General features: G+C 42.8%; 1 protein-coding gene and 1 pseudogene across 1 annotated transcript; both read right to left on the reverse strand.

Annotated features, from left to right (window-relative positions):
• Positions 1–4414: 4414 nt before the first annotated feature.
• Positions 4415–19098, reverse strand: LOC117451694 (striatin-like). The gene is given in 15 exon segments (XM_071204130.1): positions 4415–5622; positions 7442–7530; positions 9053–9152; positions 9580–9720; positions 10229–10396; positions 11938–11971; positions 11973–12060; positions 12529–12576; positions 14298–14473; positions 14941–15077; positions 17054–17123; positions 17126–17199; positions 18697–18760; positions 18762–18814; positions 19086–19098. Coding segments are annotated over 15 exon segments (1425 nt in total). The 3' UTR covers positions 4415–5452.
• A 2485-nt stretch (positions 19099–21583) lies between these two features.
• LOC117450167 (striatin-like) overlaps positions 21584–26706 on the reverse strand; it is a 69196-nt pseudogene continuing 64073 nt past the window's right edge.

Here is a 26706-nt window from a genome sequence, read left to right on the forward strand (position 1 = left end):
ACAATGAAAAAGGAGAACAACACCTGTTTGTACTTTATGTACAGCCAGCATCTAAAATCTCTTCAATAGAACCACTGTACACGTTAAAGGACAACAATCATTTACAGGCAAACTGAACCGTCTTCATTCAGTTTGTGGGTTCAGATCATAGGTTCAGATCTGCATTTGGCCACTGAAGACGACAAAATATAAATCTTAAAGAGTTCAGCTGCCTACGTCACTACTGGCTAGTTTAGTGTGAGAGACGATATCAACTCTAATGCTTTTATAAAACAAAATGTAAAATGCTAAATGAAGTTCAATCATTGGCGAACATTGCTCTGAAAGTGGAAAAGGTACATCAATGTGAATGGAGTCTGGTGTTAGTCGGGTTTGATTCTAGTCCAGTTGTTTTTAGATGAAAATAAACCAAAATATGAAGCTTTATTTTATTTAAGCTTTAATTTAGGGTGCAATAAACTGCCATCTGTAGACAGCGGTGATGTAACTGTCATGTTTCTGCAACACCGTGATAAATGACCTCAACAAGCAATCAGACTCCATTAAAAAAAAATGCAAGCTTCCCTTAAAAGTCTCGATTCACAAGTGTACAACCTTTTTCTTTTGGCTCGTGACACTTTAAAGATGCTCAGTGTATGGAACCCTCATCCCAGGCTGAGTTATGCTGTTCAACTCAAAATCCATTGGTATAGTTTCTGATAGGAGGGCGATGGTAGCGAGGTCCATAGGGACTTGGCTTGGCAACTGGAAGGTCACCAGTTCAAGTCCCGGAAAGACCAAGTGCTACCGAGGTGTCCCTGAGCAAGGCACCGTTCCCTACACTGCTCCCCGGGCGCCGTACATAATGGCAGCCCACTGCTCCTAACACTAGGATGGGTCAAATGCAGAGAAACCGTTTCCTTACGTAGTTCCTGCACCTAATGACAATAAGACTCCGAACTAGATTTTCACAATAAAAAAACGAATGTATTTATTTCTTCTCTCTTTGTAATCACCTCAGGTTGGGAATCACTGCTCTGGATGTTTTTCAGTTTTTGTGGTATTAACTCTCTTTGTTTGAAAATTGGGATTTAGTTCCTGGTTCAGAGATGTTGGATCTACAAATTGTTTACTTAGCTATTGGCATACAGTAAGCCATTATATTTCTGTCCCTGTTAAGTTTAAAGAGGCCCCATTCTGCTGATGTTCAGGTCCATATCAGTATGTAGTGTCTCTACTTTAAAGAGTCCTCTCCTGCTGATGTTCAGGTGTATATCAGTATGTAGTGTATCTACTTTAAAGAGTCCTCTCCTGCTGATGTTCAGGTGTATATCAGTATGTAGTGTCTCTACTTTAAAGAGTCCTCTCCTGCTGATGTTCAGGTGTATATCAGTATGTAGTGTCTCTACTTTAAAGAGTCCTCTCCTGCTGATGTTCAGGTGTATATCAGTATGTAGTGTCTCTACTTTAAAGAGTCCTCTCCTGCTGATGTTCAGGTGTATATCAGTATGTAGTGTCTCTACTTTAAAGAGTCCTCCTCCTGCTGATGTTCAGGTGTATATCAGTATGTAGTGTCTCTACTTTAAAGGGTCCTCTCCTGCTGATGTTCAGGTGTATATCAGTATGTAGTGTCTCTACTTTAAAGAGTCCTCTCCTGCTGATGTTCAGGTGTATATCAGTATGTTGTGTCTCTACTTTAAAGAGTCCTCTCCTGCTGATGTTCAGGTGTATATCAGTATGTAGTGTCTCTACATGTCTCCATGCTTTAATGTTCAAAAAGCTCTTCTCATACTGCCTGTGCTGCAGCACCTCTTTTCACCCTCTGTCTGAAACCAGAGCCCAGTCTGCTCTGATTGGTCAGCTGGCCGGCTCTGTTGTGATTGGTCAACCACTTAGAGATGTCCCGCCCCTTAGCCTATCATGTACGATGTGTTGGAGTGCTAGCCAATAGAAACGCGTTACAGTGTGATAGTGATGTCCCTATGTTACAGAATAAACAAAGGAGGCGTTTCAATCCCAATTCCATGGAAATGTTGTCTCTGCAGACCGTTAACATGCACACACCAATATAACACACAACAGGAGAGGGAAAACCCCAAAGAGCATAACAGGGCCTCTTTAAAGTATCTTATTGGAATAGAAATATCTAAACTCGGTGTGTCTGATGAACCTGAACGGGTGAGTTGTTTTCTTCTGGAATTAAAGTGAACTTTTTGAATAAAGAGCTTTTAAAATGTTCCAGAATTCAACAAACATTTTCGGCCTTTTAACGGAACAGCACTCAAAACATCCCGTCACTGAACTCAGACTACGACGAGGAGGTGAACAATGCATCATTTCACAGGACATCTTTAAACTGCAGCCATTGACTCTCTAAATGTGTACGTGTAACATAAATAATATTTGATCGTTCAGCTCACTTTAAAGTCCATAAATGATTCACTGAATTTCCCTTAAATTACACCACGTTTATAAATAGATCTGCTTTAAAACTGTACACATATCTGCTAAACCCTTTTTTACACATTTGCAATTTTAAAAGAAAAGCAACACAAAATCCGACCCAAAACTTTCCCCGTCTCACAAACAGCTGCAATTTTTTGAGATGATAATTTGGTAAAAAGCAACAAGTGTTATGTAGTGCTGAGAGGTAAAGTCAAGTAAATAAATACTTCTTACAACACCAGCAGAAACCCCAAAGGAGTACACTTCAAGTAAAACAGAGAATAAAAAAAATATCTACCTGTGTTTTTTACAATTCTGTCACCAAACACAAAAAATTGTTTAAAAAACTAGTCGTTGCTCAAAATAACAATAATAATAATTACACAAAATACAATATTTTCAGGCAGTCAGCATATAAAGCGTTTTACAAATCTGGAGGGGAGTGTGTGTGTGTGTGGTTTGGGAACTAAAACAGCTGTTCAAATGTTATTTCACAACAAAAGGAGCTAATTAGCATTAGCAACAACAACTGTCGGGTTTAGTAGGAAGCAACTCGTCGTCCCTCGTTGAGTCTTTTGGCTTTAATTTGGCGTTTTTTTTTAAGTAAGTAATTCATTAATACAAAGAAAAATAATATATATGAAGCTTTAGTTTGTCAGACTTTAAATACACAATGAAAAGCAGCACGACGTGGATCAAAACCACTGAATCAGAAAGGATTCGATCCAAAATATTTCACAGGAAAGCGAATTTCGGAAAATCAAACCCAAAATATTTCAGATTCTTTTGTTCACTTTGGAGAGAAGTTTTCTGTTTGATCTTCAACTATTAAAGAGTCACATGACGGCAGATGTGTTTACAGGTGCAGTATTTTACAGTAATCGTCAACAACATGTCACTGCTGCATCCAAACACTCTGAAGGGGTTCAATTCAAATGACCAAGAGGCTGCAACATCTCTCTGTAGTGTTCCTCTTTCTGTCAGTATGGGGTTAAACAAAGATATTAAGCTTGTAGTGTGTTCATGTATGTTTGCTGCTCTGATGGAAATGTGTAAATTAAATTGCAGGAGCAGAGTGAAGACAAAATCAATCAACGAGCCAATTCCTGATTTTCTGCTGGTTCATGCAACTCTTCCCCATCTCCATCAACAGAGTCTAACGGCGCATTTCCACTGCAGGGCCTCGCTCGGCTTAGTACGGTATGGCTAGGCCTCGTTAGGCCTCGTTAGGCCAGGCTCACTTTATGCTGCGTTTCCATTACAGTTTAGGAACTGGGGTAGTAACTATAGTAACGCAGTGTAGGCGGAGCCGTGACGTCATCTTCAATGCGAAACACAAAACCAGCCGTTAGCTCTTAGCCCTCAGAGCTCACAGCTCCTCATATCTGTTCAGAAACTAGACAGAAGTTAAACAAGTACAAACCACAGACTGCCTGTGTCATGGAGAATACAGTCGCTAGTTTATTTATGTCTGTAGGCCGTTGTTGCGAGTGTGGACGGTCGGAGCATATACAACGTTAGCTTAGCCGATCTCCATTCAGAAAACACGCATTTTAAAAGGTGTTTCGCCTGCCGTCTGTCTGCAGACTTGTCAAAGCATTAATTCATGGTTTTTACTAACCGGTATCAGTTTGTTGTCACTTCGGCATCATTTTGAAACGTGTATTACAATTAAATCACGGTAAAATATGTTCATGTTGTTGTCGTTGCCAGCGATTCTCTCACTAGTTTAGCATACTCAGCCCGGTTGTTGGCCCGGAAAGAATCTCGATTTTGGAGAGCCAGAAAAACTGTGAAAAAGTACCCGCTAGCCGGAACTACGCCAAGTGGAAACGCAACCAAAAACGGACCGGGCACGGCACTCTTAAACCGCGCTGTAGTGGAAATGCGCCATAACTTCTTCTTCGTCTACTAATGGGATCACTAATGTGTTGAAAACCCTCACATTTGAAATGAAACCCACCAGATGTTATCATGTGACCTGCTTCAGAGTGTCCACCCCGCACTACCATCTCCAAACAGAACAAGGGTCATGGCTTTTGACCTCTTACCTCCGAGTGTAAGCGTTAACTGGATGAAACCTGTATGGGTCTGACTAAAAGTCTTCTTCAGGCTGCAAGCAAAAACTTAAAACAGGAAAAAGCACACCAAATTCGATTGAAAGCAAAAGTCCACGAGTTCTGTGCAGAGTGGGAGGGTCATCGAGAGGCGAAATTAGAGCGTTTTTGATCATAAGGAAAGGATTTAGTGTTCAAAAGAAGCATTCAGATCGGACTGATATTCGAAAAAGTGGGTTGTTACTTTTGTCTATTTTTGAGAGATAAAAGTGGATCTTCTGATGCACGAAATACATTTTCCTCAACACCTTAAATGATTCATATTGTGAAGTAAAAAAGGCACATTATCATGAACGACATTTCTAAGCAACACCGACAGACACAGGCTGTTCTGGGGTCAGTGGAGAGAAAAGAAAAGAGATTCCAGCTTACTGAAAACTTCTGAGAGTCCCTGTTTTTTTGTTTTTTTTTGCCACTTCCTGTTTTCATTCATCGTCTCATCCAGAGGTTTGTTTGTTTTCGGGACCCGGGCCAGCCTAAAGTCCCAAACAGGGGAAGAGGGGAGGGGGGAATATTTGACAAATCTTAGAAGGAGCAGTCCAGGTAAACTGTCTCCTTCAGCTTTCAGATGTAGAGAACGTTCTCCTCTCTCATTTCCTCCGTGTCTCCTCTCTCTCATTTCCTCCGTGTCTCCTCTTTCTCATTTCCTCCTGTCTCCTCTCTCTCATTTCCTCCGTGTCTCCTCTTTCTCCATTTCCTCCGTGTCTCCTCTCTCTCATTTCCTCCGTGTCTCCTCGCTCTCATTTCCTCCGTGTCTCCTCGCTCTCATTTCCTCCGTGTCTCCTCTCTCTCATTTCCTCCGTGTCTCCTCTCTCTCATTTCCTCCGTGTCTCCTCTTTCTCATTTCCTCCGTGTCTCCTCTCTCTCATTTCCTCCGTGTCTCCTCTTTCTCATTTCCTCCGTGTCTCCGGTCATACGAAGACTTTAGCGAGCGCGTCGGCTCCGGCGCTGCCAATGTAACATTTTGTCGGGTGAAACGCCACGTCGTGGATCGACTCCTCCGACTTCTTTCTGTGCGCCGTGAACTCCTGGATACACGTCTTACTCTCCATGTTCCACAGGCGGATGGAGCAGTCGTGACCTGGGAGGAAGAGGAGGAGGAGGAGGGAAAGAAGAAGGAGGAGGAGGAAGAGGAAGAAGGAGAGGAGGAAGAGGAAGAGGAAGAAGGAGAGGAAGAAGTGGAGGAGGAGGAGGAGGAAGAGGCGGAGGAGGAGGAAGAGGAAGAAGGAGAGGAAGAAGTGGAGGAGGACGAGGAAGAGAAACAGGAAAAGGAAGGAGACAATGAGGATGTATTTCTCGAGACCCCACAGTTTATTTATTTAAACAATGCCTTGCTAACCTGCTGCTGCTGCTGCTCATCATTTCCCAATTTGGGATCAATAAAGTGAATCAGTCTTTCAAGGTGTTCAGTCCAGGTAGAGTAAACTCACAATATTCCGATTTTCGATAGTACTTTATACTCTGACTAAATGTTGCTGTTTTTTTTTTTTACTGCAATTCGTATTTTGCAAGGGGCATCTCTTTTGGAGCCACACGAGAACGAAAACGGTCATATCATACAGTTCTCCATCATATAGACGGTTCGGCCACACGAGGCCGACGGGGAAACGCAGATAACGATAACGGGTCCCAAGGTGGGTCGATCTGCGGACGAAACGCTCTGGGGGGCCAAACGGCTCTGTGTGTACGCCCTATACGATCGTTTTCTGAAACGATGACGCCATAGCCCCGCCTCTCCTGCTCACCCCGTGTCACCCGCGTCATTGCTGATGTGTTTCGCCAACAACAACAGTTTTTCGAGCCAGGTCCCGGTATCTCGCAGGACAGTGCACCCAGCAGGTGCCTCCAGCAGACCCCCCCCCCCGCACAGCAGAGTTTCCGTGAGCCGAAATCAAAAATTCTCCGGTCAAAATGTCGCTTATTGTTTAAGTGTCCTTTGACACTCAGGCAGTCCTATCATTAGCTAGAACTACCTAGATCTGATCGACATAAACGCGAGTGAAGTCTAATCGGACAGGAGAGAGAGATCAGAGATCAGCTGCTGCTGCCTCTCCCGACCTCTGCTGCTAAATCCACCACGGAGAATAAACAGAAGGGCAACCATGGAAACCATGCTCGGAAGTCTTCTTCGCTGCTTTTGTGTATTTTGTGGCGGAAGTACAGCGCCACTTACAGGCCCGGCATATGTACTACAGCAAATGTATTATCTCTTCGATTTACACACAGCATCTATTGCACGTCTGTCCGTCCTGGGAGAGGGATCCCTCCTCTGTTGCTCTCCCTGAGGTTTCTCCCATGTTCCCTTTAAACTGTGGGTTTTCTCTGGAAGTTTTTCCCTGTACGATGTGAGGGTCTAAGGACAGAGGGTCTAAGGACAGAGGGTCTAAGGACAGAGGGTCTGAGGGTGTCGTATTGTCATACTGATATTCTGCACAACTGTGAAGACCACTGAGACAAATGTAACATTTGTGATATTGGGCTATATGAATAAACATTGATTGATTGATACAGCGTCTCCAGCGGGTCGAGCGGTCTCGTGTGGAAGGACACGTTTCTGGTGCCTATTGCGTGTGGACGGAAGACTTTTCTGATAACGATTTTGGTTCGTTTGCGTTCCCGTTCTCATGTGGCTCCAGTCTTAGTTTATGTTTCGATTGAAAATGTTAAACACAGCAATGAATCTCTCGTGATATTAAATAGAGGATAAAGAGTGAAGGCTTCCTAAATCTGAACAGTCTTTTGATGTTTCTGTGCTAAGAAATGTAACTGTGTACAATGGATCCGATATAAAGACATTTTCTTAGATTGTTGTGAAACAGACAGACTATTCCCCAACAATGCCATCCTTGAATGTTTACATTTTTCACAATGAACAACAGAAATGATGGCTGAATACGTACTTCCTGACATGAGGTACAGTCCGTTAGGATCCACAGCGAGACACGTGACGGAGTCCAGGTGAGCCACCATCGAGTGGATCAGTTTACCCTTCAAACCGGAAAAAAGAAGAACAAATGACCCTTTATCCAATTTAATCACTCTGATAACGACAGAAAGAGATTAAATATAACTCAATTACAGCTTTTTAAGTCCCCTGTATGTCAAGCTCAAAACATTTCTATAGCTCAGTAGCATCTTTGGAGCATCACTTGGGGGAACCTTTTTCCTCTCAAGGGCCATTTCAATTTTTACAATATCCTCAGAGGGCCGTACAAATTATTGAATTAAAAAAACTAAATCACAGCCCATTCATTTCATTCTGTGCAGCAAAGAAAAAGCAACCTCTTAATCCAGATATCTCACCATGACTCGCGCATGCATGCACGTGCACGGTGTGGCGTGACCACCAAAACAGAAAGATATGGACACAAGATGTGTGCCAATGTATTTAGTTTCCTATCCATGTGAACATGATTTAAGTGGGGGGGACCTCACCTCCTCTAGGGGGGTCCGGGGGGCATGCTCCCCTGGGAAGATTTGTTTTTAAATGTTGAAGTTAAAAGCATCAATCTGGTGCACTTTGAGAGCAACATTAGGAGATCTATGGACACATCTCTCAACACCCAGATGAAACACAACTGGAAGCAGATTTTTTTTTTTTTATGAATATTTTAAAAATCACTCCTTTCAAACTGTATTCTTCTTTGTTAATAACAACTTTTTTTTTTACTGTCATATAGTATTTTATACCCGTTTACTTTATTCTCTTGTTTTTTTATAACTATAATGATCATATAAAGATGTGCCTTTACCTCACTGGTTGGAGAAAAAGCTTCTTATATTCGTTAGCATATCTAGCTAACCAGATGCTAATGACTGTATGATCAGTATGACAGATGAACAGATCGCCACTGGGCTTTCAACTAAAGACACAGCCACGCAAAAACTGCGGCATGTGTACGGACTTTGGGTACTGCAATTTCTGAAGTGCCGGAGCCGCGTTCTGGTGCTCCCCGTCAGAACTGCCCCCTGTCAGACGAGAAATATACCACGTGATGACACGTTAGGCTCGTGTTGTGTTCAAGGACCCAGACCTTGGCCAGGAAAAACAGGCACTCGCTTGTTTAATTTTTTTCTAGATTTCTTAATTTTTTTTTCTTTTTTGCGTGTGTTTATAAATTACCTCGAGGGCCGTACCAAATTGTCTCGCGGGCCGTATACTGCCCGGAGGCCGGAGGTTCCCCACCCCTGCTTTAGATGAAAATAAGGAGCCCCTCCCCGCGCCCCTCTGAGAGCGATTTGGTTACAAAGAACACAATGGTGCTCTAGGAGGAGATTCAAGTGATTACACAAGCCAAACATCGTTATGACATCATAAAGTGGCCACAATCTAATAAGCTCATTTTCAGACAGGTTTTTATAGAAATGGATCAGGACAAAAAGAGAGAGAATCTTTGTTCCTGAAACTTTCAGAGTCTCTTTACAAGATGTGAAAAAGTGGATTTTGCATAATAGGTCCTCTTTAAAACCTTTGAGTCTTTGAATGTAATGAAAGCTCTCCTCTGTCACCTGTGTTGTTATCGAAGAACTGGATGTGCCGGTCCTCCTGAGCTGTGATGGTGATTGGCAGCGTGGGATGACTCAGCACTTTGTTGATCTTGCAGGGAGCCTCTGTGTGTGGGCGGACGTGAGAAGGACAGCATTAACATTTAAAACCCACAATCTTCAGTCCATCGGGGACCGAACGCACTCTGAGAGACGGTGTTATCTCAAGGCTGCTGCAGGAAACACAGAGACTCAAAGCATCGAGGGAACGCACAGCAGCAGGAGAGGGATCTTCACAGCAGAACACGTTATATATGTTGTTGAGCTGGTGTTTGTGTAACTATGTGGTTTTGTTTACAACCAAGAGAGAGACGTAGTAATGACATTGAACAGTATTACAGTTTCCCTCATGAGTGTGGAGGTCAGCCTGTGGATGGTCGTTTATTTGTTTTCTTTGTATTGTTTCTGTTCTGAGTTTATGAAGTGTCTTTGAGCATTAGGAAAAGCGCTATACAAATCCCATGTAGTTTTATTATTATTATTATGATGTAACCTGGAGGTCCGGCAGAGTCCAGCTGCAGGACCAGCTGCTGCGTCTCCATGTTGAAGAGTCCGATGTGTCCGGTGCTGAAGGACGTCACCATGTGAGCCGAGTCGCTGCTCACCAGATCCACCGAGGTGGGCACTCCCAGCTCTGACACACACACACACACACACACACACACACACACACACACACACACACACACACACACACACACACACACACACACACACACACACACACACACACACACACACAACACACACACACACACACACACACACACACACACACACACACACACACACACCACACACACACAACACACACCACACACACACACACACACACACACACACACACACCACACACACACACAAACACACACACACACACACACACACACAGCGTAGGGTTGCGTTAGTTATTTATATATTTGTATTATTATTATTATTATTATTATTATTCAGAGTCTGTTGATGGGTCTTGTTTTATTTGAAAAAGCCAACCTTTAATGAAATATACATCAGCATGCTTCGAGGAAGTCATACTTTACAGTCTATACTATAGTCTCCCTACTGTTTTAAACTATTGACTTGTATTCAATTCACTAAAGGGTCTTGAAGATGTTGTCTTGCTTTATCACATCGTGTCGTACCTCCTCTCTCGTTGTAGACAGCGAGAGGCGGCGAGATGCTGGCGGCGTTCCACAGCCGGACCGTACCATCAGCCGAGCAGGAGAGGAGGCGCTGGTGGGCCGAGCTGTAGACCAGACCCCAAACTGAGTCTGAGTGACCGAGCAGCGCCCCCCGCAGGACAGACGGCTCTGCAGGACACATCAGAAACAGGTTTATCACCAGGTAGGTTGACACGTACGAGGAATTTGACTTGGCATCGTGCTGCATACATAAAAGTAAAACAGGGATCAAACATTACAAATAACATCTTCTGCATCTGCTGTCATGCAGGGGAGAAGGTGGGAAGTAGTGGAGTACAAATAATTTGTTACTGTCCTTAAGTACATGTTTCTGGTATCAGTACTTTACTCCACTACTTATTTTTCTGATGACTTTCTACTTCTTACATTTTGAACACAAATACCTATACTTTCTACTTCTTACATGTTGAACTCAAATACCTGTACTTTCTATTTCTTACATGTTGAACATTAATACCTGTACTTTCTACTTCTTACATTTTGAACACAAATACCTGTACTTTCTACTTCTTACATGTTGAACACAAATACCTGTACTTTCTACTTCTTACATGTTGAACTCAAATACCTGTACTTTCTACTTCTTACATGGTGAACTCAAATACCTGTACTTTCTACTTCTTAATGTTGAACTCAAATACCTGTACTTTCTACTTCTTACATGTTGAACTCAAATACCTGTACTTTCTACTTCTTACATGTTGAACACAAATACCTGTACTTTCTACTTCTTACATGTTGAACACAAATACCTGTACTTCTTACTTCTTACATGTTGAACTCAAATACCTGTACTTCTACTTCTTACATGTTGAACACAAATACCTGAACTTTCTACTTCTTACATGTTGAACTCAAATACCTGTACTTTCTACTTCTCACATGTGAACACAAATACCTGAACTTTCTACTTCTTACATGTTGAACTCAAATACCTGTACTTTCTACTTTCTACATGTTGAACTCAAATACTTGTACTTTCTACTTCTTACATGTTGAACTCAAATACCTGTACTTTCTACTTCTTACATGTTGAACTCAATACTTGTACTTTCTACTTCTTACATGTTGAACTCAAATACCTGTACTTTCTACTTCTTACATGTTGAACTCAAATACTTGTACTTTCTACTTCTTACATGTTGAACTCAAATACCTGTACTTTCTACTTCTCACATGTTGAACTCAAATACCTGTACTTTCTGCTTCTCTCATTTCCAAACAGCTGGTTCCTTTAGTCTGAATGTGTGTTTTGTGCGTGATCATTATTCTTTAGAGTCATTGCGTGCCTATTGATTGGAACACGATCCGTGTATCCATAATTTCCTGGTCTTCTCTAAAGAAGAGGGACCAATGGAACGTGTCATGTTGCCGTTGGTCGGCATGGAAACATTCATTAGCTAACAATGACATTATGTTCTATTAATATAAAGGGAGGTCAGGTACTCTTTAAAACAGCTGCTAGTTATGGGTACTTTTTACTTAAGTACACTTCAAAGCCCTCTTTACTTTGACTTGAGTTAAGAAGTTTCGTCAGTACTTCTACTTTTACCAGAGTCTTTTTAAACACAAGTATCTGTACTTCTACTTGAGTAAAGGACGTGTACTTTTGCCATCTCTGCATGCAGGTAATTACTGCTGGAGCGTACCATATGAGTCGTAGGGGTCGATGTTGGGGCCTGGGGGTGTTCCAGCTCTGGATGGTACCGTCCACCCCCCCACTGAAGCACTGCTCTCCACTGGAGCTCATCGTGACGCACAGCACCGCACCGCTGCACAGGGAGACGTTTTTATATTTTAATGCGATAGTTCATTTCTGTGGAGCCTCATGAAATCAAATATCCAATAGAAGAGGAGGAATGAAACCCCTCTTTAACTGCCACACACACATACACAGCACACAGTGACATTTGACCCCATCCTAGTACTAGGAGCCAGCTATTGCACAGCGCACAAACATGTCGTTATGAATAATATTAATGTTATTTTATTTAAAGACCGAGATAAGTTGATGTACGACATGAATATAAGAATGTCTCCAATGGTCCTTTACTTGAGTAAAAGCAGAATCATAATAAAAGTCCAAGATCAAAATTCCAAATGTATCTTCATTTTCTTTAAACTTCTGAATATTTAAATAACATTCTTCGGCTGAGTTCAAACAGCCTGTTAATCAAGCTTTGTTCTACAGGAAATATCTATATGTTTATTGCTAAAACGAAAAGTGAAAGGGATCTCACCTGTGAGCTCTGAATGTGTAGATAGGCTCCACGTCTAAAGCAGTACACCTGGAGGGGAAACAACCAGAACAGAGGTTATATTAGGGACGGGTGGCGCAGTTCAAGGGGGCGTTGGGGAACTCCAGTTCGAAACCCGCTCCCGCCCCACTGCGTCAGGCCGTTGTGTCCTTGGGCAAGACACTTCACCCGGATTTGCTCCTGTGGGTATTGTCCACCATTACATGTATGATCTGTGTGTGTAATGTGTATTTGTAAAGCGCTTTGAGAGGTCTTTGATAAAGCGCTATAATAAATATAAGGATGAACAGAAAACAAGAAAACACCATCTCACTGAAATATTTCCTTATAAATCCAGAAATAGCCCTTTTCAGATTAAGATAAGATAAGATGGAACTTTAGGGTTTTTTAGCAGCAGAGTGAAAAAACAATGTTCACACAAGGTACACAATAAAGATAAAATAGAATAAACATGTAAATAAATACTGAGGTAGATATTACAGTACATGAATGCCTGATTCAGGGGTGAATCGGCCAAAAATTCCAAAAAGTATAATGTACTGTAATACGGCCCACAAATGAAACTGAGCTCGTCTTCTTCTTAAATATATATGTAAACATCTATCACACAGTAGCATTCATGTGTTAATAAGTCCACTGTTCAAATAAATTCAGTCAGTTAAAGTTGGAAATGTTCCAACAAATCTTAGTTGATAAGAAAAAAGCCCAATGACATATTAACTTAACAGCTTGACGTAGACACTTCATATTTCTCCTTATTGTAATCAATCTGAGCTTCTGTTTTAAGGAATGAGCTGCTGACTAAATTGAGTAACCCTCTGGAGAGATGTCGGCGGTTTCCTTCTTCTTTTCAAGTATCAGGCAAATTGACCTAAATTTGATTAATTTAGCTAACTTATAACTTGACTTACGAGGCGATATGCCCTCTAGTGAGGGGCCCAGACCTTCGTATAATTTGTCTGTATGTGGCCTTCGGTGAAAAAGTTTGGACACCCCTGGCCTGAATGACATTGTAAAGTGTTGGGAAAATAGTGAAAGTCCTCTTCCAGCATGAGAGCAACGTGATAACAAAGGTATCCAACTGCAGCTGTGTTCATGACAGGATGTGTGATGACCTAGAAGAGCATCAGGACTGTTTGAGGCAGATGATAGCTATGTGATTAACATGATGATTCAGCCTCTATGGAGAGAGGACATCAAGCATGCTCATTTCTGACGTGGAGCTAATCTGAAGTAAACATTGAATACTGCTTTATGTCCCTCCATATTGTGACTGAGTAACTCCCTCTCTTGGATATCAGCATGTGAAGGACACTGCTCAGGAACTAGTTGATGCTCTGTGTGTGTAGACTACTTCCAGATTATTTTTTTCAGAATTTGGAGATTTGGAGAAAAAGTCAGAATTTTGAGAAAAAGTCAGAATTTTTAGATTTTGAAAAAAAGTCAGAATTTTGAGATTTAAGAAAAATTATTTTGAAATGTTGAGAAAAAGTCAGAATTTTCCGATTTAGAGAAACACACAGTATTTTGAACATGACAGGATGTATGATTTCCTACATGAACCGGTATTCCTCCATCTCGTGACTGTGTAATTTCCTCTCTTGGATATCAGCATGTGAAGGACACTGCTCAGGAACTAGTTGATGCTCTGTATGTGAAGACTACTTCCTTTCTGGAGAGGATCAGAAACACATGGATCCTGAGCCTGGAGCTCAAGCTGCAGTGAGATCTTTCCTGACATAAAGCCTCACTTCTTGGCGGGCGCCGTCTTCTGCAGGTTCCACAGTTTGAGCGTGTGGTCCTCGGAGGCCGTGACGAGCACCGGCTCCACGGGGTGGAAAGCCAGACCGCGCACCGCGTCGAAGTGACTCCTCAGGGTGAACTTCGGGTTCCACGTCTTCCTCAGAGCGTCTTTGTTGTTGGTGATCTGAGGGGGGAGGGGGGTATAATTTAAACTCTCGTCTCAAGATTCAAAGATTCAAAGGTTTTATTGTCATATGCACAAAGCTACGGTGCAGAAACGGCAATGAAATTCTTCTGACCTGAGCTCCTCCAACAATCCAACAAAAATCGTGCAAAAGGTCTATATAAAGTCTACACATATAAACTTAACACAAAAAGTAAGGAAATCTGTGTTTGGTAGATTATTTAGTTGTCGTAACAATGTTTCTTGGCAATAAATCCTATACCGTTGGAAAGCCTGTTTTCTTTCCATTCCAATGGTGCCACATTTGTGAGGAACAAGCATTTGTGGAAGGAGCAGCAGGGCTGAGTGTGTGGGGTGCGTCCATGAAACATGGGACACATCTCCTCTGCCCAAGCCAAGCAGCTCCTTCCTCACAAGTGTGGCCTTTCTGTCTCTTCTCCACGCAAACGGTTTCACTCTGTACTCACGTCGTACGCCAGGCTGTCGGCCTCGTTGGCCACCGTCAGTCCGGCCAGTTCTCCCAGTCCCAGCTCGTTGGAGACCGCCTCGTCCACTCGGCCCATTATGAAGGACTTCCCAGGAGACGGCAGGAAAGTCATCGCTTCTACGGAGACCAAACAGACACCTGGGTTCAAAGGTCACCTATTATGCAAAATCCACTTTTTCAAGTCTCTTCTACATCAATGTGTCCCCTCTTCTTCATGTCTCTTCTACATCAACATGTGTGCCCCTTTCTTCATGTCTCTTCTACATCAATGTGTCCCCTCTTCTTCAAGTCTCTTCTACATCAATGTGTCCCCTCTGTCAGGGTATATGCAGGAATCCTGAAGTCAAATGTAAAACCTTTTTAATACCTTTTTTAAGACCCTTTCCATACATTTTAAGACCTCATCGCAACTTCGAGTTCTAACCGGTTACCTTGGCGACACACTTTACCTCACATTGACTATATTGATTGTAAGATAGCACAACTAAACAGAGTGCAGACAGACTACTGAAGCCTCCTCTCCACATGAACTTCAACCTCTCTGTGAAGGTCAGGGTTAATGCAGCATGCTGCTTTGCTGCTCTGTGCTCTTTCATTCCAGTGAAACCATCAGAAACCAGTACAAACCAGTATTTGACCAATAAACAAAACAATTGACAAAACCTGAACTATAGAAATATATAAACTTTGGTGAGCTTCAGCGGGGTAATGCCATATAGGAGCTCCCTCACAAATACCCAGGGGTTAAATTTGGGCTGGGGCTGTCCGGGGCTAAGCCCGGCACATAGGACGATGCTCTGACGTCATCACCCTCACACATTGGTCATATGTTTACAAAAAACGATATATATGTTAAGACTTTTCTCGTTCTTAAAGGTGGGGTAGGTAAGTTTGAGAAACCGGCTCGAGATACACTTTTTGTTATATTCCATGGAATGCTCTCAACATCCCGATAGCAATGAATATCTGAAGTGCTTTGACAACAAATCCATAAAAAAATTTCATCCGTAGAAGCCGTAATACTGTAAAAAGTACAACCATGGCCTACCTGCCTGTCAGCCTTCCATCGGGGGACAAACTTATCTCGTGCCCTCATTGGTCATGTGCGCGTTCGTGTGTGTTGGAGGAGGGGCTCTGTGAGGAAGTGGCAGATTTTCTCCAGTTGTGTATTTTCAAATTCTAGCGATCTCGAGCCGGTTTCTCAAACTTACCTTCCCCACCTTTAATATAGACTATATTTAGGGTCGATATGTGTTGACCTTACTTTAAAATAGCAGATCTCTGTGACCGGATATAGTTTGGCTTAGACCCCGGCCCCACGAGGACTACAGTAAAACACATTCACACGCATTCGATTCATTAACGTGTCCGTTCACACTAGACCGCTGGAAAAATGCTGGAAACGCTGTAGTACATATGCCAGGCCTGTAAGTGGCGCTGCTGCCGCCACAAAATACACCAAAAGCAGCGAAGAAGACCCGGAGCATGGTTGTCATGGTTGCCCTTCTGTTTATCTCCGTGGTGGATGGCGTGTTCTCCTGCTGGATATCTCTCAGGTAGTCCACCAGCCGATAACCCCCCCCACAGAGCGGAGCAAGGCAACGAAACTTAAAATAAGAAGCAGCATTTATGGCACGCGATGCATAGGGCCGCCTTGAGGGGGTTTCCCGACATGTTGTTTCAGTAAATTAAAGGGTGTTTCATGTTGTCGTTGCGGTGGACCTTCTTAATACCTTGGAAAATGCCGTCTAATTCTTTTTAATAACCTTAATTTTCGCTAAATTGATTTATCAACTTTTAATACTTTTTAAGACCCCGCGGACACCCTGTCTGTGTAAAGAGACTCTGAAAGCTTCAGGAAAAAAGATTCTCTCTTTTTGATCCATTTCTATAAAAACCTGTCTGAAAATGAGCTGATCAGATTTTGGCCACTTTATGACGTCATAAAACGATTTTTTGGCTTGTGTAACCATTAGCCAATCAGCAACCAAGGTAACCCCCTGCTGTTGTCCCCCGGCCAGAATGATAATGGACACACCTTAAAAATCTCAGTACAATCAACAGCATAAACCAGGTTTAGTAGGGTAGGTTACCATCTTCAGAGCGTCCCACTTCCTGTTCGTTGAGTCTGGGAACAGTGTGGCGGGAGGGGGGGGGTGACGGGGCGGCTGCATGGAGGGATGGTCCTCCGCGTCCCGAAGGTTCGCCAACATGTCCTGAAGCTTAGAGCGGTTCGGTCCTGGAGGAGGACGGGAAGGAGGAGGGAGACAAAAATCAGACGAGGAAACTAACATGGAGTCGGAAGGAGACGGAGAGACGGTGAACGAAAAGGGGAGGTTTGGGAGAGAGAGAAGAGGGAGAGAGAGGTGAAAAGCAGACATTAGTGAACAGTGAAAGAAAGGTTAATATTGTTGTAAGAAAGACAGTTAAATCTGCACAGCATGAAGGAGGAGTAAAGCAGAGGGTCCAACAGAAAAGATCAAGCAAATAGAACCACAGAAACAAACTATTGTATTTAATGGTTTTGACGAATACTATTTGATGTTGTCGTGTCCCAATTGCACACCCGTTTTCGACACTTGTATGCTACAGGGTAACATTAGAAGTATATTACTGCATCATGTAATAAATGTACCTATTTGCTTCTGAGATATAAAAAAGTATGCGTTTAAAGTATCATAAAATCAAAATACTCAAGTAAAAGCACTATTAGCTCAAAATGGAAAGGTATCAGAACATTTATTACTAAAAAATAAGAAATAAAATACATTTCCGGAGAAACAACGTGACAGGAAACGGCAACAGAAGAATCTCTGTATCCAAAGTGGAACAGATGAAATGAACCAGCAACAATCCGGATACGAAGAGACATCCATATTTGATATTATCATAATTCATCGATATCAGAAAACTGCACGACCGGAATGTCAAGAACATAATGCATTTTGTAAAAGCCCCTCACTGTTTGCACACACAGAGGATGACTCATGGCACTATAGTGAATCAGAGTGAAAGAGAAGACGTGTATATGATATTGGCAGCATGAATGCGATGCTTAAAATGCATCGCTGTTAGGACTTGAGGGGATCTTCAGAACATTAAAGTAGAACATATAAAGAAGTGACGATAAGAAAAGAAGAAGAAAAACAAAGGAGACAAAACTAAACAAGAAGAGGACAAAGAGACAGAGACAAGAGGAGAAGACACTACATCTCTGAGAGACAGGGACGGGGAGACACTGAGGCAAAGCAGAGACAGGGTTTAGGGTTTTAGGGTTTTAGGGACGGTAAAGCAGAATATAGGTTTTGGTTTACTTCAAAATGGAGGTATTGTATCCGACAGTCTCGTACAGACTTTAAACTGTCTATTCTCTAACAATTATATGCCAGATTTATGTTTTCTAAACAAAGAAATCAAACAAGTGGTTTTCTAAATATCACCAAGAGATTGACGGTTATAGCGTCAGTCAGCAAAACATCTAACATCTATCTAACTGGGCAACCCCGTACGCAAGTCGTTGCAAGTGTTAAAGGAGCATTGATGAGTCAGCATGTGAGTTAAAGCCGTGGGCCTGCAGATACTGGTGAAGTCAAAAGCTGATTTGATGCTTGTGATTAGTAGTTACACCCTGACGGAGTGAGGGGAGGAAACACATGACATCAAAGTGAGATAAAGGAACAGATACCAATACAAGCAGGAAGAGGGGGGGGGGGGGTAAACTGGGTGCAGGACTCACTCTTTATGCCCTTCTTGCCCTTGCGCTCCTTCCTGTACTGCTCCTTCAGCTGAGCGATCAGACCGACCCTGGTCCACGTCCCAGGCCAGATCCCCCGGAGAGGAGGGGTCATCCTTCTCTGCAGGGACAACGGTTACACACTTAGTACACACACTTAGTATACACACTTAGTACACACACTTAGTACACACACTTAGTACACACACTTAGTACACACAGCTGTGAGATGAATACACATTAACAAAGAACACAAACCTGCGGCTGAACCACTTGTTCCTTTCCCACATCTCCCCTCTCCCCTTTTAAACTTCTCCTATTATTCTATTTTAGGCATATATAAAAAATATAAATATAAAAACCATGTCTATGAAGTGTTTTGCTCAAAGTACCAAACAGATGCATTTTAGACATCCCTCATACCCCTCTATTTCAGCCCTGATGGAGACGTTCTGATCTGGGTCAGTAGCTTAAAAAAAAAAAAGAAAGATTCTCTCTGAACCAGTCTGGAGCTCAAAGGCTTTCCCTCTTTCCGGTTAGACCACGAGGTGAGTTCCTTTTTACTTCCTGCTTCTTCACACACATGCTCTCCAGCACAGGTTAGCTCTGAGTGCTAGCGATGCTAATGTAAACACCGACCATATTACGTCCAAAACAGTCGGGCATTGTTTCTGATAGCAACGTTTCTGATATTACGTCATATCGGACGCAAATCTGGGTCAGCTCCGTTGTAGCCCCGTTTTTAGAGATTTGGGTACGGAGGAACAGAGAGAGGGTTTTATTTGCTGACGCTGCGTGAGTTCCCCGACACGTATTTATGTATAAAAGACATCACAAAGTGTATTTTGCATGATCGGTCCCTTTAAAACCTAGACTCAACCTCAGCTCATGAGATAGATACACATTAACAAAGTCTTCACCCTGAAGAAAAACCTGCTGTCGAACCACTTGTTCCCTCGCCACTACAGACAGTTACTTCCACTGTTATATATTTGCACTGTTGTCATATATTCATCCGTTTCAGTCACCAATCTGTGTCCTGCTCAAATGTGTGTGAAGACTACTATTTTTGTATATTTATTGTTGTATATATTTGAATATGTTCGAGGGACGGTGAGAAACTGCATTTTGTTCTCCCTGTTTGCATCACACAAGCAGAGATAATAAAGTTGACTTTGACTTTCAATTCTTAAACTTTAGCTTGTTCTTCTTTATTTGCTGAAGTCAGAGTCAAAGTATCTGTCAGAGTATTACAAAATAAACATTGAAGATCGATTCAACTCCTCCTGAGAGCCGAAATGGTGACACAAATAAAGTGATATCCGTTAGAAAAACAAGGAAAGGGTCTTTCCCCGTAGACTGGGGCAAGCGTTTGATCGTGGAGGTGGCGTTGGTTCAGGAAGGACAAATGCGTTTCATAATGCTCCCGAGCACAGAGACGGTTTCTAACCAGACGGCTCCATCCCCTCCAAACAACAGCGTGATGCTTTCCTAGCTCAAAATAAAGTATAGAGATCGTTCCTCTCGTGGCTTCATCGCCTCACGACTCCGCTCTCCTTTTCAACTCCATGGACTGTGAAGTTGCTGAATCACTTTCTGCGTGGGGATGCTTTCTGTCGCTGGACTGATCAGAGTCTACACTGCTCCCCGGGCGCCGTACATAATGGCAGCCCACTGCTCCTAACACTAGGATGGGTCAAATGCAGAGAAACCGTTTCCTTACGTAGTTCCTGCACCTAATGACAATAAGACTCCGAACTAGATTTTCACAATAAAAAAACGAATGTATTTATTTCTTCTCTCTTTGTAATCACCTCAGGTTGGGAATCACTGCTCTGGATGTTTTTCAGTTTTTGTGGTATTAACTCATATGTGATATTCTCTTTGTTTGAAAATTGGGATTTAGTTCCTGGTTCAGAGATGTTGGATCTACAAATTGTTTACTTAGCTATTGGCATACAGTAAGCCATTATATTTCTGTCCCTGTTAAGTTTAAAGAGGCCCCATTCTGCTGATGTTCAGGTCCATATCAGTATGTAGTGTCTCTACTTTAAAGAGTCCTCTCCTGCTGATGTTCAGGTGTATATCAGTATGTAGTGTATCTATTAAAGAGTCCTCTCCTGCTGATGTTCAGGTGTATATCAGTATGTAGTGTCTCTACTTTAAAGAGTCCTCACCTGCTGATGTTCAGGTGTATCAGTATGTAGTGTCTCTACTTTAAAGAGTCCTCTCCTGCTGATGTTCAGGTGTATATCAGTATGTAGTGTCTCTACTTTAAAGAGTCCTCTCCTGCTGATGTTCAGGTGTATATCAGTATGTAGTGTCTCTACTTTAAAGAGTCCTCTCCTGCTGATGTTCAGGTGTATATCAGTATGTAGTGTCTCTACTTTAAAGGGTCCTCTCCTGCTGATGTTCAGGTGTATATCAGTATGTAGTGTCTCTACTTTAAAGAGTCCTCTCCTGCTGATGTTCAGGTGTATATCAGTATGTTGTGTCTCTACTTTAAAGAGTCCTCTCCTGCTGATGTTCAGGTGTATATCAGTATGTAGTGTCTCTACATGTCTCCATGCTTTAATGTTCAAAAAGCTCTTCTCATACTGCCTGTGCTGCAGCACCTCTTTTCACCCTCTGTCTGAAACCAGAGCCCAGTCTGCTCTGATTGGTCAGCTGGCCGGCTCTGTTGTGATTGGTCAACCACTTAGAGATGTCCCGCCCCTTAGCCTATCATGTACGATGTGTTGGAGTGCTAGCCAATAGAAACGCGTTACAGTGTGATAGTGATGTCCCTATGTTACAGAATAAACAAAGGAGGCGTTTCAATCCCAATTCCATGGAAATGTTGTCTCTGCAGACCGTTAACATGCACACACCAATAGAATACACAACAGGAGAGGGAAAACCCCAAAGAGCATAACAGGGCCTCTTTAAAGTATCTTATTGGAATAGAAATATCTAAACTCGGTGTGTCTGATGAACCTGAACGGGTGAGTTGTTTTCTTCTGGAATTAAAGTGAACTTTTTGAATAAAGAGCTTTTAAAATGTTCCAGAATTCAACAAACATTTTCGGCCTTTTAACGGAACAGCACTCAAAACATCCCGTCACTGAACTCAGACTACGACGAGGAGGTGAACAATGCATCATTTCACAGGACATCTTTAAACTGCAGCCATTGACTCTCTAAATGTGTACGTGTAACATAAATAATATTTGATCGTTCAGCTCACTTTAAAGTCCATAAATGATTCACTGAATTTCCCTTAAATTACACCACGTTTATAAATAGATCTGCTTTAAAACTGTACACATATCTGCTAACCCTTTTTACACATTTGCAATTTTAAAAGAAAAGCAACACAAAATCCGACCCAAAACTTTCCCCGTCTCACAAACAGCTGCAATTTTTTGAGATGATAATTTGGTAAAAAGCAACAAAGTGTTATGTAGTGCTGAGAGGTAAAGTCAAGTAAATAAATACTTCTTACAACACCAGCAGAAACCCCAAAGGAGTACACTTCAAGTAAAACAGAGAATAAAAAAAATATCTACCTGTGTTTTTTACAATTCTGTCACCAAACACAAAAAATTGTTTAAAAAACTAGTCGTTGCTCAAAATAACAATAATAATAATTACACAAAATACAATATTTTCAGGCAGTCAGCATATAAAGCGTTTTACAAATCTGGAGGGGAGTGTGTGTGTGTGTGTGTGTGTGGTTTGGGAACTAAAACAGCTGTTCAAATGTTATTTCACAACAAAAGGAGCTAATTAGCATTAGCAACAACAACTGTCGGGTTTAGTAGGAAGCAACTCGTCGTCCCTCGTTGAGTCTTTTGGCTTTAATTTGGCGTTTTTTTTTAAGTAAGTAATTCATTAATACAAAGAAAAATAATATATATGAAGCTTTAGTTTGTCAGACTTTAAATACACAATGAAAAGCAGCACGACGTGGATCAAAACCACTGAATCAGAAAGGATTCGATCCAAAATATTTCACAGGAAAGCGAATTTCGGAAAATCAAACCCAAAATATTTCAGATTCTTTTGTTCACTTTGGAGAGAAGTTTTCTGTTTGATCTTCAACTATTAAAGAGTCACATGACGGCAGATGTGTTTACAGGTGCAGTATTTTACAGTAATCGTCAACAACATGTCACTGCTGCATCCAAACACTCTGAAGGGGTTCAATTCAAATGACCAAGAGGCTGCAACATCTCTCTGTAGTGTTCCTCTTTCTGTCAGTATGGGTTAAACAAAGATATTAAGCTTGTAGTGTGTTCATGTATGTTTGCTGCTCTGATGGAAATGTGTAAATTAAATTGGCAGGAGCAGAGTGAAGACAAAATCAATCAACGAGCCAATTCCTGATTTTCTGCTGGTTCATGCAACTCTTCCCCATCTTCCATCAACAGAGTCTAACGGCGCATTTCCACTGCAGGGCCTCGCTCGGCTTAGTACGGTATGGCTAGGCCTCGTTAGGCCTCGTTAGGCCAGGCTCACTTTATGCTGCGTTTCCATTACAGTTTAGGAACTGGGGTAGTAACTATAGTAACGCAGTGTAGGCGGAGCCGTGACGTCATCTTCAATGCGAAACACAAAACCAGCCGTTAGCTCTTAGCCCTCAGAGCTCACAGCTCCTCATATCTGTTCAGAAACTAGACAGAAGTTAAACAAGTACAAACCACAGACTGCCTGTGTCATGGAGAATACAGTCGCTGGTTTATTTATGTCTGTAGGCCGTTGTTGCGAGTGTGGACGGTCGGAGCATATACAACGTTAGCTTAGCCGATCTCCATTCAGAAAACACGCATTTTAAAAGGTGTTTCGCCTGCCGTCTGTCTGCAGACTTGTCAAAGCATTAATTCATGGTTTTTACTAAACGGTATCAGTATGTTGTTACTTCGGCATCATTTTGAAACGTGTATTACAATTAAATCACGGTAAAATATGTTCATGTTGTTGTCGTTGCCAGCGATTCTCTCACTAGTTTAGCATACTCAGCCCGGTTGTTGGCCCGGAAAGAATCTCGATTTTGGAGAGCCAGAAAAACTGTGAAAAAGTACCCGCTAGCCGGAACTACGCCAAGTGGAAACGCAACCAAAAACGGACCGGGCACGGCACTCTTAAACCGCGCTGTAGTGGAAATGCGCCATAACTTCTTCTTCGTCTACTAATGGGATCACTAATGTGTTGAAAACCCTCACATTTTGAAATGAAACCCACCAGATGTTTATCATGTGACCTGCCTTCAGAGTGTCCACCCCGCACTACCATCTCCAAACAGAACAAGGGTCATGGCTTTTGACCTCTTACCTCCGAGTGTAAGCGTTAACTGGATGAAACCTGTATGGGTCTGACTAAAAGTCTTCTTCAGGCTGCAAGCAAAAACTTAAAACAGGAAAAAGCACACCAAATTCGATTGAAAGCAAAAGTCCACGAGTTCTGTGCAGAGTGGGAGGTCATCGAGAGGCGAAATTAGAGCGTTTTTGATCATAAGGAAAGGATTTAGTGTTCAAAAGAAGCATTCAGATCGGACTGAATATTCGAAAAAGTGGGTTGTTACTTTTGTCTATTTTTGAGAGATAAAAGTGGATCTTCTGATGCACGAAATACATTTTCCTCAACACCTTAAATGATTCATATTGTGAAGTAAAAAGGCACATTATCATGAACGACATTTCTAAGCAACACCGACAGACACAGGCTGTTCTGGGGTCAGTGGAGAGAAAAGAAAAGAGATTCCAGCTTTACTGAAAACTTCTGAGAGTCCCTGTTTTTTTGTTTTTTTTGCCACTTCCTGTTTTCATTCATCGTCTCATCCAGAGGTTTGTTTGTTTTCGGGACCCGGGCCAGCCTAAGTCCCAACAGGGGAAGAGGGGAGGGGGGAATATTTGACAAATCTTAGAAGGAGCAGTCCAGGTAAACTGTCTCCTTCAGCTTTCAGATGTAGAGACGTTCTCCTCTCTCATTTCCTCCGTGTCTCCTCTCTCTCATTTCCTCCGTGTCTCCTCTTTCTCATTTCCTCCGTGTCTCCTCTCTCTCATTTCCTCCGTGTCTCCTCTTTCTCATTTCCTCCGTGTCTCCTCTCTCTCATTTCCTCCGTGTCTCCTCGCTCTCATTTCCTCCGTGTCTCCTCGCTCTCATTTCCTCCGTGTCTCCTCTCTCTCATTTCCTCCGTGTCTCCTCTCTCTCATTTCCTCCGTGTCTCCTCTTTCTCATTTCCTCCGTGTCTCCTCTCTCTCATTTCCTCCGTGTCTCCTCTCTCTCATTTCCTCCGTGTCTCCTCTTTCTCATTTCCTCCGTGTCTCCGGTCATACGAAGACTTTAGCGAGCGCGTCGGCTCCGGCGCTGCCGATGTAACATTTTGTCGGGTGAAACGCCACGTCGTGGATCGACTCCTCCGACTTCTTTCTGTGCGCCGTGAACTCCTGGATACACGTCTTACTCTCCATGTTCCACAGGCGGATGGAGCAGTCGTGACCTGGGAGGAAGAGGAGGAGGAGGAGGAAGAGGAAGAAGGAGGAGGAGGAAGAGGAAGAAGGAGAGGAGGAAGAGGAAGAAGGAGAGGAAGAAGTGGAGGAGGAGGAGGAGGAAGAGGAAGAAGGAGGAGGAGGAAGAGGAAGAAGGAGAGGAAGAAGTGGAGGAGGACGAGGAAGAGAAACAGGAAAAGGAAGGAGACAATGAGGATGTATTTCTCGAGACCCCACAGTTTATTTATTTAAACAATGCCTTGCTAACCTGCTGCTGCTGCTGCTGCTCATCATTTCCCAATTTGGGATCAATAAAGTGAATCAGTCTTTCCGGTGTTCAGTCCCGGTAGAGTAAACTCACAATATTCCGATTTTCGATAGTACTTTATACTCTGACTAAATGTTGCTGTTTTTTTTTTTTACTGCAATTCGTATTTTGCAAGGGGCATCTCTTTTGGAGCCACACGAGAACGAAAACGGTCATATCATACAGTTCTCCATCATATAGACGGTTCGGCCACACGAGGCCGACGGGGAAACGCAGATAACGATAACGGGTCCCAAGGTGGGTCGATCTGCGGACGAAACGCTCTGGGGGGCCAAACGGCTCTGTGTGTACGCCCTATACGATCGTTTTCTGAAAACGATGACGCCATAGCCCCGCCTCTCCTGCTCACCCCGTGTCACCCGCGTCATTGCTGATGTGTTTCGCCAACAACAACAGTTTTCTGAGTGTTTCGAGCCAGGTCCCGGTATCTCGCAGGACAGTGCACCCAGCAGGTGCCTCCAGCAGACCCCCCCCCCGCACAGCAGAGTTTCCGTGAGCCGAAATCAAAAATTCTCCGGTCAAAATGTCGCTTATTGTTTAAGTGTCCTTTGACACTCAGGCAGTCCTATCATTAGCTAGAACTACCTAGATCTGATCGACATAAACGCGAGTGAAGTCTAATCGGACAGGAGAGAGAGATCAGAGATCAGCTGCTGCTGCCTCTCCCGACCTCTGCTGCTAAATCCACCACGGAGAATAAACAGAAGGGCAACCATGGAAACCATGCTCGGAAGTCTTCTTCGCTGCTTTTGGTGTATTTTGTGGCGGAAGTACAGCGCCACTTACAGGCCCGGCATATGTACTACAGCAAATGTATTATCTCTTCGATTTACACACAGCATCTATTGCACGTCTGTCCGTCCTGGGAGAGGGATCCCTCCTCTGTTGCTCTCCCTGAGGTTTCTCCCATGTTCCCTTTAAACTGTGGGTTTTCTCTGGAAGTTTTTCCCTGTACGATGTGAGGGTCTAAGGACAGAGGGTCTAAGGACAGAGGGTCTAAGGACAGAGGGTCTGAGGGTGTCGTATTGTCATACTGATATTCTGCACAAACTGTGAAGACCACTGAGACAAATGTAACATTTGTGATATTGGGCTATATGAATAAACATTGATTGATTGATACAGCGTCTCCAGCGGGTCGAGCGGTCTCGTGTGGAAGGACACGTTTCTGGTGCCTATTGCGTGTGGACGGAAGACTTTTCTGATAACGATTTT

Source organism: Pseudochaenichthys georgianus, chromosome 1, assembly GCF_902827115.2.
Source record: "Pseudochaenichthys georgianus chromosome 1, fPseGeo1.2, whole genome shotgun sequence".
NCBI classification, from domain to species: Eukaryota; Metazoa; Chordata; class Actinopteri; order Perciformes; family Channichthyidae; genus Pseudochaenichthys; species Pseudochaenichthys georgianus.